Source organism: Panulirus ornatus, chromosome 9 (assembly GCF_036320965.1).
Source record: "Panulirus ornatus isolate Po-2019 chromosome 9, ASM3632096v1, whole genome shotgun sequence".
Classification (NCBI taxonomy): domain Eukaryota; kingdom Metazoa; phylum Arthropoda; class Malacostraca; order Decapoda; family Palinuridae; genus Panulirus; species Panulirus ornatus.
Genome location: NC_092232.1, coordinates 49,491,453 through 49,512,893, shown reverse-complemented (window position 1 = coordinate 49,512,893; position 21,441 = coordinate 49,491,453). Strand labels below are relative to the sequence as shown.

The 21,441-nt window shown below is 40.1% G+C and overlaps 1 protein-coding gene across 2 annotated transcripts in view; it reads left to right on the top strand.

Annotated features, from left to right (window-relative positions):
* Tmep (Transmembrane endosomal protein) overlaps positions 1-21,441 on the top strand; it is a 139,397-nt gene that overhangs the window by 55,363 nt on the left and 62,593 nt on the right. For both annotated transcript variants that reach the window (XM_071665170.1, XM_071665169.1), the window contains exons 3-8: positions 786-951; positions 8,067-8,157; positions 13,671-13,838; positions 18,817-18,986; positions 19,141-19,364; positions 21,353-21,437. In XM_071665170.1, the coding sequence (XP_071521271.1) occupies positions 786-951; positions 8,067-8,157; positions 13,671-13,838; positions 18,817-18,986; positions 19,141-19,364; positions 21,353-21,437 (904 nt within the window). The remainder of the gene's footprint in view (positions 1-785; positions 952-8,066; positions 8,158-13,670; positions 13,839-18,816; positions 18,987-19,140; positions 19,365-21,352; positions 21,438-21,441) is intronic.

Genomic DNA, 21,441 nt, shown 5'->3' with positions numbered 1-21,441 from the left:
AAGTAATAGTTTTTCTTTAAATAGGGCAAAAAAAAAAAAAAAATCTGAGAGATAGCTCCCCTTTAATGTAAGGCATGTAACATTTTGTGAAACTGGATATTGCAAATAATACCATTGTTCACTTGCCTCTAATATCACTGCTCCAAAGTGGAAAAGTTAATTATGAACTCATTAGAAATGAAATGTACTTTGCAGTAATATAAGGTAAGAGCTGTGTTGTATAAGAGAGATGGCCATCACTTGTTACATATTAAATAGCCAGCCACAGTGTTTCCAAATTGGTTCACAGTATCTTGGTCAAAGAGGAATCTTCTTAAATGGCTGATGTAATTTATATTTTTGACATTTCTGTAACTTTGTATGTCCATTGATCATGTTTATGTTTTTGTTTAAGGTACATAGTAAAGACCAAAAACGTTTCTTTCCAGATTGTTTGCTGTAGTTTATGCAGTAGGCACATTTTTTTGCAGTACTTACCCTTTCTTTCAGTTTTCATGAATTTCTGCACTCTTATCTACATTATTTGTAAGTGGCTGGTATGTAGTCACAGTGGCCTTTATAAATGAATACAGCTGTACATGGAATGTAACATGCACTCTTATGTTCTTTTGTTGTGTTGTTGACCCATTTGTTGTAATAATGTGTAATCCTTTAAACAGAGTAGCTCTTATGGCTGATGGGGTCAGGTACTATCAATGGTTGCATCTTAAATCTAAGAGTGTCTGACTAAATTAAGTTTTTGTATCAAATACCAATATTTATCTATTATGGTTTGTGCGTTTCAGATATATCAGCACCTTCGTTACTACAGCAACCCAGCAGAACAGAGATGGATTGTACGAATTTTGCTGTTTGTGCCTATATATGCTTTCGATTCCTGGCTGTCTCTTCTCTTCTTCAACAAAGACAACTATTATATCTACTTTGATACTGCCAGGGACTGCTATGAAGGTAGGTGGTTGATAGACTTATTTAGTTTAATAGAGATGATAGTGCATGCAAGTTAATTTTGATCTAAAGAGAGTATGGAGATGAGTTTCTGTAAGCCAGTGAGTGCATTGAATGATTCTCAGGTAATGAGTATTAATATATTGCCAAAATACTCTACTGGAAATTACTCCAACACTTATACAAGAACCCTCTGACATTGGCTAGGGCCGATATTTTCCTACTGCACTTTTACAGGGGTCCCACATAACTGGTTTTTCATGTATGTCGTTTCAGCTGTCATTAACCCTAATGGAGAAGCTATATTCATGGGTATCTCAACTAGTTCTTTTCATTATGCATTTTAGTATTGTTATATATATCATCTATTGAATTTGGTAACCTTACATGAGGTATTCTGCATATGCCTTCCCAGCCAGTTGAAACTGATATTACTGTAATGCAGGTACCTCAGCATTTTGTAGATGGGGTCCCTTTTCTGTTGAGAATAAACTTTTGAAATCTGAATGCAAAATCTGAATAACAAGACTGAAGTGCTGTTTAGAAAATAATAAGCATTGTGTTTTATTTACCAGTTGCATGCTGGATCATGGACCTTTTGTCTATTAATGATGTTGATCCCCTCAGTGCAGCAGCCCTAATAGCCACTGTACACAGTGTGCAGATATTCTTGTTTGTTATTAAAAGATATCACCTTAACAAAATCACCTTAAGTTTTTTATTGTGGTTAACTGGGACAAAATGTTCTTAATAAAATATGCAACTCAACTTTGTGAAAAATCGTTCACGTCTACTACTTACAGTATTCCACTGAAAAGTTTATGAGGTCTACTCAGAATACTGTCAGACACACCTTAGTGAAATGTATGATATTTTAGAGGTGTTTTCTCACAAATAGATATGATCGGGAAAGGTTTTCATCACCAATATCTCTTATGCTGTAAGATGTCACATCTTCACAAATCATTGCTTAACATGAAGGTTCACATTTTCAATAGGCTTTCATATTTCCAGATATACTCAGAAGAGCAGAGAAAAAATTTACTCATTTGCATCACTGCCCTCCACTTCCGTGAGGCAGTGCCCGGACAACAGACAAAAAATGCTCTCATTCATTCACACTCAGTCTCTAGCTGTCATGTGTAATGCACTTAAAAAACCACTGCTCCCTGTCTACATCCAGGCCTTGCAGACTTTTTCATGGTTTACCCCAGACGTTTCATATGCGTTGGTTCAGTCCATTGACAACACGTCAACCCTGGTATACCACATTGTTCCAATTCACTCTATTTCTTGCACTCCACTCACCTTCCTGCATGCTCAGGCCCTGATCACTCAAAATTTTTTCACTCCATCCTACCTTCTCCAATTTGGTCTCCTGATTCTCCTTGTCCCCTCCACCTATGACATATATATATCCTCTTTATCAACCTTTCCTCACTCATTTTCTCCATATGTCCAAATCATTTCAACACACCCTTTTCTGCTCTCTCAACCACACTTCATATATTTATTTATTTATTTATTTTGCTTTGTCGCTGTCTTCCGCGCCTGCGAGGTAGCGCAAGGAAACAGACAAAAGAAATGGCCCAACCCACCCCCACACACATGCACACACACACGTGTCCACACACGCAAACATACACACCCACACATCCCAACGTACACACATATATACACACACAGACACACACACATATACACACATGCGCACAATTCACACTGTCTGCCCCTACTCACCCCCATCGCCACCCCGCCACACACAGAATAACATCCCCCTCCCCCCTCATGTGCGCGAGGCAGCGCCAGGAAAAGACAACAAAGGCCCCATTTGCTCACACTCAGTCTCCAGCTGTCATGCAATAATGCCCGAAACCACAGCACCCTTTCCACATCCAGACCCCACAGAACTTTCCAAGGTTTACCCCAGATGCTTCACATGCCCTGATTCAATCCTTTGACAGCACGTCAACCCTGGTATACCACATCGATCCAATTCACTTTATTCCTTGCCTGCCTTTCACCCTCCTGCATGTTCACGCCCCGATCACTCAAAATCTTTTTCACTCCATCTTTCCACCTCCAATTTGGTCTCCCACTTCTCATTCCTCCACCTCCGACACATATATCCTCTTGGTCAATCTTCCCTCACTCATTCTCTCCATGTGCCCAAACCATTTCAAAACACCCTCTTCTGCTCTCTCAACCACACTCTTTTTATTTCCACACATCTCTCTGACATTACTTACTCGATCAAACCACCTCACACCACATATTGTCCTCAAACATCTCATTTCCAGCACATCCACCCTCCTGCGCACAACTCTATCCATAGCCCACACCTCGCAACCATACAGCATTGTTGGAACCACTATTCCTTCAAACATAGCCATTTTTGCTTTCGGATATAATGTTCTTGACTTCCACACATTCTTCAAGGCTCCCAGGATTTTCGCCCCCTCCCCCACCCTATGATTTACTTCCGCTTCCATGGTTCCATCCGCTGCCAGATCCACTCCCAGATATCTAAAACACTTTACTTCCTCCAGTTTTTCTCCAGTCAAACTTACCTCCCAATTGACTTGACCCTCAACCCTACTGTACCTAATAACATATATATGTAAAATAGGAAGAGAGGAAAGTGATTGATTCTCAGTGAATGTTGGTTTGCGGCAGGGGTGTGTGATGTCTCCATGGTTGTTTAATTTGTTTATGGATAGGGTTGTTAGGGAGGTGAATGCAAGAGTTTTCGAAAGAGTGGGCAAGTATGCAATCTGTTGTGGATGAGAAAGCTTGAGAAGTGAGTCACTTGTTGTTCGTTGATGATACAGGGATGGTGGCTGATTCGGGTGAGAAACTGCAGAAGCTGGTGACTGAGTTTGGTAAACTGTGTGAAAGAAGAAAGCTGAGAGTAAATGTGAATAAGAGGAAGGTTATCAGGTACAGTAGGGATGAGGGACAAGTCAATTAGGAAGTAACTTTGAATGGAGAAAAACTTGAGGAAGTGAAGTGTTTTAGATATCTGGGAGTGGATTTGGCAGCGGATGGAATCTTGGAAGCAGAAGTGAATCATAGTGTGGGGGAGGGGGCGAAAGTTCTGGGAGTGTTGAAAAATGTGTGGAAGTCGAGAACATTATCTTGGAAAGCAAGAGTAGGTATGTTTGAAGGAATAGTGGTTCCAACAATGTTATATGGTTGTGAGGCGTGGGCTATAGAGTTGTGTGGAGGAGGGTGGAAGTGCTGGAAATGAGATGTTTGAGGACTATGTGGTGTGAGGCGGTTTGATCGAGTAAGTAATGAAAGGGTAAGAGAGATGTGTGGTAATAAAAAGAGTGCGGTTGAGAGAGCAGAAGAGGGAGTTTTGAAATGGTTTGGTAACATGGAGAGAATGAGTGCGGGAAGATTGACAAAGAGGATATATGTGTCAGAGGTGGAGGGAATGAGGAGAAGTGGGAGACCAAATTGGAGGTGGAAAGATGGAGTGAAAAAGATTTTGAACATGCAGGAGGGTGAAAGGTGTGCAAGGAATAGAGTGAATTGGAACGATGTGGTATACCGGGGTCGATGTGCTGTCAATGGATTGAACCAGGGCATGTGAAGCATCTGGAGTAAACCATTGAAAGTTTTGTGGGGCCTGGATGTGGACCGGGCCTTAGAGAAAATATCCTCTCTTGGTCGCTTTCTCTGCTCCATCTTTTGAAAAATTAGAAATGGGAGGGGAGGATTTCCAGCCCCTTGCTCCCTCCCCTTTTAGTTGCCTTCTGCAACATGTAAGTTTGAAAGTAGAGTAAGCATTACCTACAGCTTCTGCTGTATTTAGATGTGAATATGTATTCAGAATTTTTTTTATATTGTTTATTGAAATATTCTTTTTATTATTTTAACTGTCCCAGAAGCTTGCACAGAGTAGTCATCTCAACATTTTATGTATACATAGGTCAGGATAGGTAAACATAAGAGCAATAGAGGTAGATGATACATAGGTCAAGATAGGTAAACATAAGAGCAATAGAGATGGATGATTTGGATAGTTGAAATTAGTAAGATGAATAAAATGAAGACCTAAGAAGGTTATATGTGTGAAGTCATCAGAATGTCATATGGATGAAAGGCTTTTGGGATGATTGGATATTCAGAAAACATAATTATGTACTGATCAAGAAGGTGGTTTAGCAGAATTTACAAGGAAGAGAGGTCAGCTTGGGAAGTGATGAGTAGATATAGTGAGAAATTTGAGTTAGGGATATTTCACATGAAAATGTTGAGAGGAATGATGAGGGCTCATTTTTTTTTTTTTTTTTTTTTTTTTTTTTTTTATACTTTGTCGCTGTCTCCCGCGTTTGCGAGGTAGCGCAAGGAAACAGATGAAAGAAATGCCCCCCCCCCCCATACACATGTACATACACACGTCCACACACGCAAATATACATACCTACACAGCTTTCCATGGTTTACCCCAGACGCTTCACATGCCTTGATTCAATCCACTGACAGCACGTCAACCCCTGTATACCACATCGCTCCAATTCACTCTATTCCTTGCCCTCCTTTCACCCTCCTGCATGTTCAGGCCCTGATCACACAAAATCTTTTTCACTCCATCTTTCCACATCCAATTTGGTCTCCCTCTTCTCCTCGTTCCCTCAACCTCCGACACATATATCCTCTTGGTCAATCTTTCCTCACTCATTCTCTCCATGTGCCCAAACCATTTCAAAACACCCTCTTCTGCTCTCTCAACCACGCTCTTTTTATTTCCACACATCTCTCTTACCCTTACGTTACTTACTCGATCAAACCACCTCACACCACACATTGTCCTCAAACATCTCATTTCCAGCACATCCATCCTCCTGCCCACAACTCTATCCATAGCCCACGCCTCGCAACCATACAACATTGTTGGAACCACTATTCCTTCAAACATACCCATTTTTGCTTTCCGAGATAATGTTCTCGACTTCCACACATTTTTCAAGGCTCCCAAAATTTTCGCCCCCTCCCCCACCCTATGATCCACTTCCGCTTCCATGGTTCCATCCGCTGACAGATCCACTCCCAGATATCTAAAACACTTCACTTCCTCCAGTTTTTCTCCATTCAAACTCACCTCCCAGTTGACTTGACCCTCAACCCTACTGTACCTAATAACCTTGCTCTTATTCACATTTACTCTTAACTTTCTTCTTCCACGCACTTTACCAAACTCAGTCACCAGCTTCTGCAGTTTCTCACATGAATCAGCCACCAGCGCTGTATCATCAGCGAACAACAACTGACTCACTTCCCAAGCTCTCTCATCCCCAACAGACTTCATACTTGCCCCTCTTTTGAAATATTTTACATATGAATGGAGACCTTGTTTTCAATGCACAAATCAATTGTGTGTGTAAAGTGAAAAAATGATGAGGCCTCTCCAAGTGTGAAAGTTCATGTTTCATTTAAGCACACTGAACATGGTCAGTATCGGAAAATAAGGAGGATATGATGTTGCAGTAACTATATATATCAGATCTACCCAATGAATTGGGAAAGAAGTAATAATGATAATTATTTTTTCCATACTTATTTGCCTTTTCCTGCATTAACAAGATAGTGCCAAGAGCAGAGTTAAGGCCTCATTTACTCACTTCCATTCTCTAGCTGTCATTTGTAATGCACCGAAACTACAGCCTCCTGTCCACCACCAGGCCCCAAAGACTTTTCTGTGGGTTCCCCTTGCTGCTTCATATACCCTGCTTCAGTCCAGTGACAGCACATTGCCCCTTGAATATCACATAACTCCTGATCACTCTCTCCCATGCATGTCTTTCACCCTTGTTTTCATTCTCTACCTGTCATGTGTAATGCACTGAAACTGCACTCCCCAATCCATAACCAGGCCCCACAGACCTTTCCATGGTTTTCTCAGGCTTTATATGTCTTGGTTCGGTCCAATGACAGCACATTGTCCCCTGTATACCACTTGGCTCCAATTCACTCTCTTGTGCACATCTCTCACCCTTGCATGTTCAGGCCCCAAGATTTCAAAATCTTTTTTTTATTTTCACTCCTTCCTTCCAGCCCCTATTTGGTCTCCCCTTCTCCTTGTACCATCCACTCCTATATTTCTGACACATACTTTCTTTGTCAGTCTCTCTTCACTCTTTCTCTCCACATATCCAAACCACATCAGCACATCCTCTTTAGCTCTTTCATCCACAGTCTTCTTGATATGATGATAATGATTGATGAAATTGAATGTTTGCATTTTTCATTAATGTTTTATACTTGGAAAATGTTGCATAAAGATATGTTCAATACTTTCTTCAAAAACTTGAAAAGAAATCATGATAAACATATTTTTTTTAAATTTAGACACTTTGACATTCTTAATGATATCGAACTTTATAGTTTGTGATGGTGTTTACTTATGTAGTACACTTATTTCCATATTTAATTTTGTAAGATTTTAAGAAATATTTATGAAATTTTCTTGACTTTTAGGATAATATTTGAACAAGAAGTGACTGTTCTAGTTTTATTTGAGTCAGGGATACCTTTTAGCCTTTGTTTTGTAAAAGACTTCATTAGGAAAGTAATTTTTCCTTTTAGCTTAACCCATTCATATGCATTGTTCAAGTTACTCAGCCCTATCTAGCCCTAGTTAACATTATTACTAGACCTATGGCATGTAGGAAATCAGGCATGTCTGAGAATTTATTGCAGTGTTGATTGTTTTAACTCAAGTTCAGTTTTCTCATTACTAATCATACAGTTTATCTTCCCATAACCTGGACTAACTAGTGTGCAGTGGTGTCAGGATTGGCACATAATTTGGGAGAGAAAACTATGTTCCCCCAAACTTGATGTCTTCCTCAATCCAGTTTAGTTTGTCTAGATTTGGTATGTATTATGGGTTTAGAAAGAAAAATCATGCATCATTAATCACACCACTAAGACAAAATGTCCAGGTTGTAGAGTATCTATCATTCAGATTGTCTGGTGGTGTAGGATAACTGCACTTGATTGTTGCACACCAGTTGATACAGGAAGTTGTATATATGATAGAAGTGTTTGTAGCAATCAGATGTTCTCAGAACCTTTCATACTATATATTTTGCTGGATTTTGTTGCAGCATTTGTGATCTATAACTTCCTGAGCCTTTGCTATGAGTACCTGGGTGGTGAAGGAAACATCATGAGTGAGATAAGAGGGAAGCCTATTAGGTAAGTCATTATTCATGTATCAGATAGATGATAAATGTATTTAGTGTTATTTCTTATCATTAGACAGATAACCCTGCAGTTATCAGAAAGCACTTGCCATGAGGTTTAAAACTGTTTAACCCCCCAAAAATATAGATGATAATGATGATATTATATTTATGATAACTATAGTGATGATAAGGGTAATTGTAATTATTATGATGATTATGATGATGATGATAAGGGGAACAAGGGCAGATTGGAGAGGAACAGTGCAGTTTCAGGAGTGATAGAGGATGTGGATCAGATGTTTACTTTTAAGAATGTGAATGAGAAATATTTAGAGAACCAGAAGGATGTATGTGGCATTTATGGATCTGGAAAAAGCATGTGATAGAGTCAATAGAGGTGCTTTGTGGAAGGTGTTATGAGTATACTGTGGGAGGAAAGATACTAGAAGTTGTGAGGAGTTTTTATCGTGAGAGTAAGGCTTGTGTGCAAGTAGACTCCCAGTTCAAAAACTGGCATGCCCTACTTACAGTGTGATGCAACATCTAAAAATATCGATAAACAAGATAAGACAGGAGGGGGGAGTTTCTGTGATACATTGAGGAATATGTAGAAAGAAAGTTCACTGTCTTTAAGGTCAAAGATTGGTTTGTTTGATGGTATGATAGGCCCATAGATGCTTGTGGATGCAAAGTATGGGCCTCAGACAGAAATGTAAAGGATAGGATGGATGTATTGGAAATGGCACATTGAGGAGTATGTAGAAAGAAAGATCACTGTCTTTGAGGAAAGAGATGGGTTTGTTTGATGGTGTACTAGACCCATATGTGCTTGTGGATACACAGTGTGAGCCTCAGAAAGGGGAAAAAGGATACTACCCATGCATTCCCCGCACGCTGTAGAAGGTAACTAAAGGGGGGCTACAAACCCTCCCCTCTTTGTATTTTGACTTTCTAAAAGGGGAAACAGAAGAAGGAGTTACATGGGGAGTGCTCATCCTCCTTGAAGGCTCAGATTGAGGTGTCTAAATGTGTGTGGATGTAACCAAGATGTGAAAAAAGGAGAGATAGGTAGTATGTTTGAGGAAAGGAACCTGGGTGTTTTGGCTCGGAGTGAAATAAAGGTAAAGGGAAGAGTGGTTTGGGAATGTTTTGGGAGTAAAGTCGGGTTGGTGAGAGGACAAGAGCAAAGGAAGGTGTAGCACTACTCCTGAAACAAAAGTTGTGGGAGTATGTGATAGAGTGTAAGAAAGTAAACTCAAGATTGATATGGATAAAGCTTCAAGTGGATGGAGAGAGATGGGTGATTATTGGTGCCTATGTACCTGGGCATGAGAAGAAAGATCATGAGAGGCAAGTATTTTGAGAGCAGCTGAGTGAGTGTGTTAGCAGTTTTGATGCACGAGACTGGGTTATAGTGATGGGTGACTTCAATGCAAAGGTGAGTAATGTGGCAGTTGAGGAAATGATTGGTGTACATGGGGTGTTCAGTGTTGTAAATGGAAATGGTGAAGAGCTTGTAGATTTGTGTGCTGAAAAAGGACTGGTGATTGGGAATACCTGGTTTAAAAAGAGAGATATACATAAGTATACATATGTAAGTAGGAGAGATGGCCGGAGAGCGTTATTGGATTATGTGTTAATTGATAAGCACGTGAAAGAGAGACTTTTGGATGTTAATGTGCTGAGAGATGCAAATGGAGGGATGTCTGATCATTATCTTGTGGAGGCAAAGGTGAAGATTTGTAGAGGTTATAAGAACAGAATGAAAAAAGGTAAGAGCAAAGGACGTAAGGGGAGTGGGGGAGGAATTGGAGGTATTTAGGGAAGCAGTTATGGCTTGCACAAAAGATGCTTGTGGCATGAGAAGCGTGGGAGGTGGACAGATTAGTGCATGATGGAATGAAGAAGTAAGATTATTAGTGAAAGAGGAGAGAGAGAGAGGCATTTGGACGATTTTTGCAGGGAAATAGTGCAAATGACTGGGAGATGTACAAAAGAAAGAGGCAGGAGGTCAAGAGAAAGGTGCAAGAGGTGAAAATGAGGGCAAATGAGAGTTGAGGTGAGAGAGTATCATTAGATTTTAGAGAGAATAAAAAGATGTTTTGGAAGGAGTTAAATAAAGTGCGTAAGACAAGAGAACAAATGGAAACATCGGTGAATGGGGCAAATGGGGAGGTAATTACAAGGAGTGATGATGTGAGAAGGAGATGGAGTGAGTATTTTGAAGGTTTGTTGAATGTGTTAGATGATAGAGTGGTAGATATAGGGTGTTTTGGTCGAGATGGTGAGTGAAGTGAGAGGGTCAGGGAGAATGGTTTGGTAAACAGAGAAGAGGTAGTGAAAGTTTTGCGGAAGATGAAAGCTGGCAAGACAGCGGGTTTGGATGGTACTGCAGTGGATTTGATTTAAAAAAGGGGGTGACTGTTGTTGGGTGGTTGGTGAGGATATTCACTATATGTATGGCTCATGGTGAAGTGCCTGAGGATTGGCGGAATGCATGCATAGTGCCATTGTACAAAGGCAAAGGGAATAAAGGTGAGTGCTCAAATTACAGAGGTATAAGTTTGTTGAGTATTCCTGGGAAATTATATGGGAACGTATTGATTGAGAGGGTAAAGGCATTTACAGAGCATCAGATTGGGGAAGAGGTGTGGTTTCAGAAGTGGTAGAGGATGTGTGGATCAGGTGTTTGCTTTGAAGAATGTGTGAGAAATACTTAGAAAAACAAATGGATTTGTATGTAGCATTTATGGATCTGGAGAAGGCGTGATAGAGTTGATAGAGATGCTCTGTGGAAGGTATTAAGAGTATATGGTGTGGAAGGCAAGTTGCTAGAAGCAGTGAAAAGTTTTTGCTGAGGATGTAAGGCATGTGTACGAGTAGGAAGAGAGGAAAGTGATTTGTTTCCAGTGAATGTCGGTTTGTCGCAGGGGTGCATGATGTCTCCATGGTTGTTTCATATGTTTATGGATGGGGTTGTTTGGGAGGTGAATGCAAAAGTTTTGGAGAGAGGGGCAAGTTTGCAGTCTGTTGTGGATGTGAGGGCTTGGGAAGCGAGTCAGTTGTTGTTCGCTGATGGTACAGCGCTGGTGGCTGATTCGTGTGAGAAACTGCAGAAGTTGGTGACTGAGTTTGGTAAAGTGTGTGAAAAGAGAAAGCTGAGAGTTAATTTGAATAAGTGCAAGGTTATTAGGTTCAGTAGAGTTGAGGGACAAGTCATTCGGGAGGGAAGTTTGAATGGAGAAAAACTGGAGGAAGTGAAGTGTTTAGACATCTGGGAGTGGATTTGGCAGCAGATGGAACCATGGAAGCGGAAGTGAGTCATAGGGTGGGGGAGGGGTGAAGGTTCTTGGAGTGTTGAAGAATGTGTGGAAGGCAAGAACATTATCTCGGAAAGCAAAAATGGGTATGTTTGAAGGAATAGTGGTTCCAACAATGTTATATGGTTACAGGGCGTGAACTATAGATAGGATTGTGCGGAGTAGGGTGGATTTGTTGGAAATGAGATGTTTGAGGACAATATGTGGTGTGATGTGGTTTGATCGAGTAAGTAATGAAAGGGTAAGAGAGATGTGTGGTATGAAAAAAGAGTGTGGTTGACAGAGCAGGAGAGGGTGTATTGAAATGGTTTGGTCACATGGGGAGAATGAGTGCGGAAAGATTGACAAAGAGGATATATGTGTCAGAGGTGGAGGTAATGAGAAGTGGGAGACCAAATTGGAGGTGGAAGGATGAAGTGAAAAAGATTTTGTACAATTGGGGCTTGGAACATGCAGGAGGGTGAAATGAAAGATGTGCAAGGAATAGAGTGAATTGGAAAGATATGGTATACGAGGGTGGATGTGCTGTCAGTGGATTGAACCAGGGCATGTGAAGCGTCTGGGGTAAACCATGGAAAGTGTTGTGGGGCCTGGATGTGGAAAGGGAGCTGTGGTTTCGGTGCATTATACATGACAGCTAGAGACTGAGTGTGAACGAATGTGGCCTTTGTTGTCTTTTCCTAGCGCTACCTCTCGCATGTGTGGGTGGAGGGGGGTGTTATTTCATGTGTGGCCGGGGTGGCGACGGGAATGAATGAAGGCAGCAAGTATGAATTATGTACATGTGTATATATGTATATGTCTGTGTATGTATATACATGTGTATGTGGGTGGGTTGGGCCATTCTTTCGTCTCTTTCCTTGCGCTACCTCGCTAACGCAGGAGACAATGACAAAGTATAATAGAATAAATGTAAATATTTATTTATTTATTTATTTATTATACTTGATCACCATTTCCTGCGTTAGCGAGATAGTGTTAGGAAACAGACGAAGAATGGCCCATCCACTCATATACACATACATATACATAAATGCCCAATACACACATATACGTACATATACATATCAACATATACAATATACATACACATACACAGACATACATATATACACATGTACATAATCATACTTGCCTTCATCCATTCCTGGCACTACCCCGCCCCACAGGAAACAGCATCGCTACCCCCCTGCTTTAGTGAGGTAGCACTAGGAAAATAGACACAAAGGCCGCATTCATTCACACTCACTCTCTTCCTGTCATGTAATGCGCCGAAATCACAGCTCGCTATCCACATCCAGGAGTAGAGGAAGAAAGGCCACATTGGCTCACATCCATTCTCTAGCAATTATGCTCAGTGCACCAAAACTACAGCCTCCCATCCGCAACCAGGCCGCAGACCTTTCCTTAGTTTTCCCTGGCCATTACACATGCCCTGGTTCAATCCATTGACATCACATCAACCCCTGTATACCAAATCATTCCAATTCACTCTATGCAATGCACAACTTTCACCCTCCGGCATGTTCAGGCCCTGATTACTCAAATTCTTTTTCACTCCATGCTTCCATTTCCAGTATGGTCTCTCTCTCTCTCTCTCTCTCTCTCTCTCTCTCTCTCTCTCTCTCTCTCTCTCTCTCTCTCTCTCTCTCTCTCTCTCCACTTCTAACACTTATACCCTCTTTGTCAACCTCTTTTCCTGCTTTCCCTATATTTTACTAAAACTCATCCCCCCATCTTTATATATAGGGAAGGGGGATGAGTTTTAGTCATAGAGAAGTGAAGCAGAGGAAAATGAAAAAAAATTTCAGTTTAGTTTTTTTTTTTTTTTTTTCAAACTATTCGCCATTTCCCGCGTTAGCGAGGTAGCGTTAAGAACAGAGGACTGGGCCTTTTTTGGAATATCCTCACCTGGCCCCCTCTGTTCCTTCTTTTGGAAAATAAAAAAAAAAAAAACGAGAGGGGAGGATTTCCAGCCCCCCGCTCCCTCCCCTTTTAGTCGCCTTCTACGACACGCAGGGAATACATGGGAAGTATTCTTAATCCCCTATCCCCAGTTTAGTTGTAGCTAATGTAAATAGTTAAAGAATTTTCTCGTACTTACTTTTATCTTCTCATAATTGATGATTTTTATTGTGATGTAAGGTGAAGATTATTTCCTTAAAGAGTTTTCCTGTTTTTCTCATTTCTACTTATTTCACAGGTCATCTTGTATGTATGGAACTTGCTGTTTAGCGGGTAAGACCTATACAATAGGGTTTTTGCGGTTCTGCAAGCAGGCTACCCTCCAGTTTTGCTTGGTAAAGCCTGTGATGGCCTTTATTACCATTATCCTACAGTCATTTGACAAGTATCAGGATGGTGATTGGAGGTAAGTGTGAGACTTCATTGACCTTGTATAGGCTGTGGAAGTAAGGTAACAGTATGTTGGAATGGAGATTTAAGGAAGTTGGTGGAGAAAATTTGTTTGAAGAGAAAAGCTAATTCTTCCTCAAAACAGTTTGAAATGAAGTATGAAGAAAATAGAATATAAAGTCCTTAATGGTTTGGAAGGTTACCCATTCATTGTTGCAGTTTTAATTCTGAGCTGATGCTTTTTGTGACAATTTTTGAAAAAAGTTTCTGTATTACTAGTAAGCATTATTATTACCATTGAAAAAGAAATAAAACAGTATTCTAAAACTTTAGTTGATGTGTTTGGAGAGCCATTAAACTTGAGGTTTTAGTTTGATAAGTGCTGCCAGGCATATGGTTTCTCTCTTTTATGCTGTATCGCATAAAAATAACTTCACTTTATTATATATTAGAATATTTTTTTCTATGTCTTGAGTTACTTGTCTGTTTATTTATGTATTATTTTTTTTATTTATTTATTTATTTTTTTTGCTGATGTCTGATTAGTATATACATGCATTACATACATCATGATGACATATTACATACACACTTGCTTCTGTTAGACTCTACCTGCAAGTGGTTTCACTTCTAGTAAGAAGTCACCTCTGGCCTGATCATAGTGTCATCATCTTTCTACAGATGAGTCCATCATTTCCATGTTTTTGCTTGGGTTTACCTCTAAGCACACTTTCACTTCAGTAATCTTTCTGCATATCACATGCCATAAAACTTGGATGCTGAATTAGATTTTTACTCTTGTCTTAGGGATTCCCACATATCAAACTGCTATATTAGTTCATCCATTTTAAGCATCTAACCTATCTGAGACAGTTTTGTCCAGTAAGTAGTTGGGATTTGAGCTGCTTCCTTTTCAGTGCATTTTTTTCACCTCTTTTCACCATTTCAACAGTATTAAACTGACTGGAGGGGAGAACATCAGACATATATACTATATTTATTTATTTATTTTGCTTTGTCGCTGTCTCCCGCATTTGCGAGGTAGCGCAAGGAAACAGATGAAAGAAATGGCCCAACCCACCCCCATACACATGTATATACATACACGTCCACACACGCAAATATACATACCTATACATCTCAATGTACACATATATATACACACACAGACATATACATATATACACATGTACATAATTCATTCTGTCTGCCTTTATTTATTCCCATCACCACCTCACCACACATGGAATAACATCCCCCTCCCCCCTCATTTGTGCGAGGTAGCGCTAGACATATATACACATGTACATATTCATACTTGCTAGCCTTTGTCCATTCCTGGCACTACTCCACCCCACAGGAAACACCATCACCATCCCCTGCTTCATTGAGGTAGCACCAGGAAAACAAACGAAAAAGGCCACATTCGTTCACACTCAAGTCTCTAGCTGTCATGTATAATGTACCAAAACCATAGCTCCCTATCCACATCCAGGCCCCACGGACCTTTCCATTGTTTACCCCATGCTGTGGACTGAACCAGGGCATGTGAAACATCTGGGGTAATCCATGGAAAGGTCTGTGGGGCTTGGATATGGATAGGGAGCTGTGGTTTCAGTGCATCACACATGAGAGCTAGAGAGTGAGTGTGAATGAATGTGGCCTTTTTCATTTGTTTTCCTGGTGCTACCTCACTTAAGCAGGGGATGGTGATGCTGTTTCCTGTGGGGCAGAGTAGTGCCAGGAATGGACAAAGGCAAGCAAGTATGAAGCAGGGGGTAGCAGTGCTATTTCCAGTGGGGTGGGGTAGTGCCGGGAATGGATGAAGGCAAGCAAGTATGAATATGTAAATGCTGTTATCTTTGGGGTGGGGTAGTGACAGAATTGGTTGAAGGCAAGCATGTTTGTTTATGTATTTGTTGGCGTATGTGCATGTATTGTATGTATTTTTCAGCATATGTACATGGTGATATTTATATGTGCATATGTGGGCGTTTATGTACATGTACAGGTATATGAGTGGATGGGCCATTTTTTGTCTGTTTCCTGGCGCTGCCTTGCTGACATAGGAAACAGCGATTATGTTTGATAAAAACTATATGTATATGAGTGGATGGGCCATTTTCATGTATGATATATAAAAATGAAATACACATGGTTTTACTCCTGCAAATCAGATGCTACAGTCTGCAAAAGAAAAAGAAATTGTCTGCCTACCCATACATCTTCCAGGGTGACGTGGCACTAACATTTTAGTACTTACTCACCTCTTCTTTGGCCTTGATTACCATCTACAGACATCTGGGCTTGGAATGAATAAGGTTCCTGAAGTATTCTAAGTCCATGTTCTAGGTCCACAGTGTCTTGATATCCTGAAAGAGGCAAGGCACTCTGAATAATGTAACTTTTTAGTCAGTTTATCCTCACTCATCCTTTCCATGTGTCCAAACCAATTCAGCTCATCCTCTTTAGCTCTTAGTCATACTCTTCTTACTACCACACCTCTCTCTTACCTGTCATTTCTTACTCAATCAACTTTCCTCGCTCTTCATAGTGTCCTCAAGCATTTCACTCCCAACTCGTCCACCATTATCTGTATGTTTTGATCTAGGACCCATACCCAACTTTCATACAGTATTTTCTGGACTGCTAAACTGTCAAACATACCCATCTGTTCCCTCACAGACTGTGACCTCTTTGTGTACATTCCTTAATGCACCCAAGACTTTATCCTCTTCACTCACCCATTAGTTTATTTCATCTCCCTTAGTTCCTTCTGCTGCTCTGTCCACTCCCAGGTATCTAAAATACTTCATTTCCTCCAGGTTCTTTCTATTCAAACTCACTCACTAACCATCCTGTCTCTTTCCCATACTAAACTTGATAACTTTACTTTTATTCACATTAACTGTAAACTTCCCCCTTTCATACATGCTCCCTGACTCAGACATCAGCTTCTGCAGTTTCTTACTTGAATCTGCTGGTAGTGCTATGTTAGCAGATAGCAACTACCTCACCTCACAAACTTCCTCACCCCAACAGACTGTAGTACTACTCTTCTCTCAAGACTCTCAAAGTCAGTTCTTAAGGTAAACTCAAACTTACTTAGGTAATGAACATTACTTACTTAGGTAATGAAAGACGAATGGGATTTTTGAGATTTTGTTAAGCAACTGAAGCATAATCTTCATCTTTGAGGAAAGTGATGTGTGATAGGCTCATGGAACACTACCGAATCGGTGAGCACTGAGCCCTCATCTGTTAGCTCCTGTGGATGGGCTTTTCATAGTTTAGATAAGATATAGCTTTAGTCCAGAGTTATTCATCCCAGGAACAAGTAGTTTTTGCCTTGCCAAGGAAATATATGAATTATCAGCAACTATGTACTGGGTTTAGTCATCATGCATGTGCTAAGTACTTCAGGATGTCTGCAGATAGACTGACCCGTTTTGTATACCATAGAAGCATTGCCCCACATACGTGAAAGTAAAAGCAGATTCTATTTGAGAATGGAATATTCATTGTGGTTTGTATATGATTTCTACAGTCATGAATCCTTTAATGATTCTAGCAAGTAAGACCCAAGATTTTAGTGTACCAGTGAATTTTATGCCTCCCCTCCCCTTCTTTTTATTGAATTATGTGGCATTCCAGTGTACAGTGCCATTATGACACTCTTCATGGCTTTGAAATGTCTCCATTTTTAATTACAGAAGCATAATTTTCTGTGTGTTGTGTTCATTTTCACAGGAATATTTTATTTTATTTACACAAGATTTTACAGTTAGCATAATATGCAAAATTGAATTTGGTTTGGTTTGGTGTAGTTTTGTCAAGGGAGCTGTAGATAAATAACAGACCTCATCTGCTTGCTTTACTATAGTTTTTATAACTTTACACCAAACCTGAATTGCTGGAGTGGGAGCACACTCTAACAGGTGAAGAATGAAGATGTAGTGTATAGCCTCCCAAATCCAGAAACCCTGAGTACCTGATTCTTTTGAAAACTTGCCATGAGTGAAATGACTAATGATGTGTAAATTTTTTCCTTGAACTTACAGTGCATCCCAAACCTGTACTATTTAGTCTAGGTTTAGATGAATATAGCCCAAGCTTGGAAGGATATAGGTTTTTCTTTGAAAACTTGAAATTCATTCAAGTCCTGACTCCCTTGCCCACCAATTAGTCTCAGTTTAAGAGGGTACACTGAAAGTGAACAGCATTGACATTGGTTATCAAAGTCATGCTATTGTAAAATATTTCTTGTTTATAAGTTACAGACATTGGTGTTTTCCTGCTGTGAGCACTATGCGCTAGCCTTGCCTTTTGGCAAAAATAGTAGGAGCAGTAGATAGAAGTAGTAGGCAGGAGTGTACAAGGATAAATGGGGTGAGTATTCGAACCACTTTCTGTCCACACAACTCAATCTTTCTTATAAGTATGCTATCATCATTCTGACCTAGTATCTTCCTCTTATTCTTATACACACTTTCAGATAACCCAACTCTTACTTCACTTTCTACTCATGTATGTAAAACAAATAACACTTTTTTATTATACTTCATTTGTATACATTTTTGATTTTTACTCATCCTCCTAGTGTACACCGGGGTAGCCAGCATTGCAAATGCACCTAATGACTGGAAATTGTGAGAGAAAGTAGAAAAAGTTGGTAGGAACATTAGGCAGGAGCATTAGGTAAAAGTAGTAGGTTGGAACATAAGGTAGAAGTAGTTGGTAGGAGTGTAGTTAGGACCTCTATGAACACTGTGCTAGAGTTGCCATCTGTGAGGCCTGTTAAAGGTAAGGCATTAAAAGCTAAGAAATGGCTCTAAGAGTTCACCAGTAATGGAGCTTCTTTGGCCATGGCCACTCCCTTGAGGGAGTTCCTTAAGGGAATGGACATCAGATGTATGGATAGATTAATATTAGCATAATTATGTCATACCAATGTGATAATGATTTAGTAATGAAGATACTTTTCCCCTGGACAGCCCTGAACGTGGCTACCTGTATATCACCATCATATACAACATCTCAGTGTCTTTGGCACTCTATAGTCTTTTCCTGTTCTACTTTGCCACAAGAGACCTACTGCAACCATATGAACCTGTTCTTAAATTCTTTACGATCAAATCAGTAATCTTCTTATCGTTTTGGCAAGGTAAGCGTAAGAAAATGTTGAATAGAAATACGTGTTTGTTGAAATGTAAATGAATGTTAATATGCAACTGCCCATATATCCTTTAGGTTATTTAAGTTTCTCTTTGACAGATATTCCTGTCATGAGTAAAACTAATGTATTTATTGGATTTCAGGGGTTCTCTTGGCCATTCTTGAAAAGGGAAAAGTAATTGAAGGCAACCCCACGCTGAATACTGGCACAGTTTCTGCGGGCTACCAGAACTTCATCATTTGTGTAGAAATGTTCTTTGCCTCTGTGGCTTTACGCTATGCCTTTCCGTACCAGATATATGGAGATTTTACTGTAACAGGACCAGGCCGCAGTGTTACCATGCAGAGCATATCCTCATCTCTCAAGGTATAAAATTATGCTTAAAAAGTGTCATGTGTTCAATAAGACTAAAATCATTATGTTTGGCAATGTAGTATAAACTCAAAATATCTTCATTCTAGAATTTTGTGTTAAAAAAGATGAATAATAGACTGATATCTCATAAACCTATTAGTCCCTGTTTTTTACTTAGCATATACCAAGGAGATATATTCTTAATACAGTTAATGGGTTGGTAAGATGATGCCAGGACCTTCCTCCACTTTAAGCCCTCTTTAAGGCTGCTCCCCAAAGACATTTCCAATTGTTTCTTGTCTTTGAGTTTTGTTTCACTTACAGCCAGAAAATCCAGGTTAGGTTAGGTTAGGTGGTGAAAATGACTGTGGAAAAGTATTTAGCAAAAGGTAAGAAATTGTATAGAGCTTTTTATAAATCTGGAAGAAGCATATGATAGAGTTGAGTGGATTGCTTTATAGGATGCATTAAGGATACGTGTGGTAGGGGGACAACTGTTGGATGTCATGAATGCCTTTATAGAGTAGCAAATGAATGTATAAAAGTGGATGGAGAGTTTAGCAAAAGTTTCTGTATCCACTTTAAGCCCTCTTTGAGGCTGCTTCCCAAAGACATTTCCAAACTGTTTCTTCTCTTTGAGTTTTGTTTCACTTACAGCCAGAAAACCCAGGTTAGGTTAGTTAGGTAGTGAAAATGACTGTGGAAAAGTATTTAGCAAAAGGTAAGAAATTGTATAAAGCTTTTCATAAATCTGGAATAAGCATATGACAGAGTTGAGTGGAATGCTTTATAGGATGTGTTAAGGATACATACGGTAGGGGGACAACTGTTGGATGTCATGAATGCCTTTATAGAGTAGCAAATGAATGTATAAAAGTGGATGGAGAGTTGAGCAAAAGTTTCTGTATGCACGTGGATATGATACATATGTGCGTATCGAGTGATAAGAGAGGGTTGCAGAGATGGTGAGTGACAATGAGGTATGGTGGCTAGTGATAAGCCAGTTTTTAGATGATACTTTGTTGTTGCTGGGAGTGAAGAGGAGTTGCAGAAGGTCACAAGTGTGTTTTGTGATGTATGTAAGCATATGCAATTGGAGTTAAATGCATGGAAAAGTGATAGTGGTGTTTTGAAAGGAAACATAGTGAAAGTATAGAATTTGCAGAACCCCATAGAGTAAAAGAAGAAAGTGTACTAAACTGTGTTGGAAATATGGAGGGGAGAAAGGTATTTAGGGGCTATCTTGTGTAAGTTTGGTGAGATGGAAGGAGAGAGAAGGGAGAGAGCAGTACAGGGTAGAAGAGTCATTGGTTCCCTCTAGAATAATGAAGGGAAGAGGAGGTATAAATATGAAAGTGAGGAAAGAAGTGCAACTAGACAGCTGGCTCATTATGCAGCTGTCTTTAACCCTCCCAATACCCAGGCGGACAGTACCAGTGATATACCTCCCTGGTTGATGGCTTCTCATCAACTAATACCTCCATCCATCCTACTACTTCTGCCGAATGCTCCCACCTATTATTCCTTCCTACTACTACATAATGTTTCTACCAAGTGCTGCTGACTAATGTTTGTACCTACTGTTGTGTGTATGTTACTCTCCCGTTTCGCCAAAAGGCAGGGCTAGCACATAGCAATCACTGCTGAGAAATTTAGAGTTATAATGAATAGTTGTGTGAGTTAGGTGTTGGCATGTGTTATTTTGTCACAAGGAGAGATTGTATGTTTGTGTCCAGAATGCCAGCAGTCCATGTGTGGGTGACGCAGAAAGAAAAGACAGCTACTTGGGTCAGAGGAGCGCAGCCTGACAACCACTGAAGTGCTGGCTAACTGCTCACCTCCTACACAGCTGGGCAGTACTGGTAGTACACCTCCCTCATTGGTGGCTGTCTACCTACTGTTACCTACAGCGTGGCTGTTAAATGGCGATATGTTCATTATCATTTAGTATAAGGTGTTAGTAATGAATGAATTTAACAACCTTATCTTTCGCTCTACAGGAAACCATGAACCCCAAAGATATTATGACGGATGCAATTCACAACTTTCATCCGCAGTACCAGCAGTACACCCAGTATAGTGCAGGTAT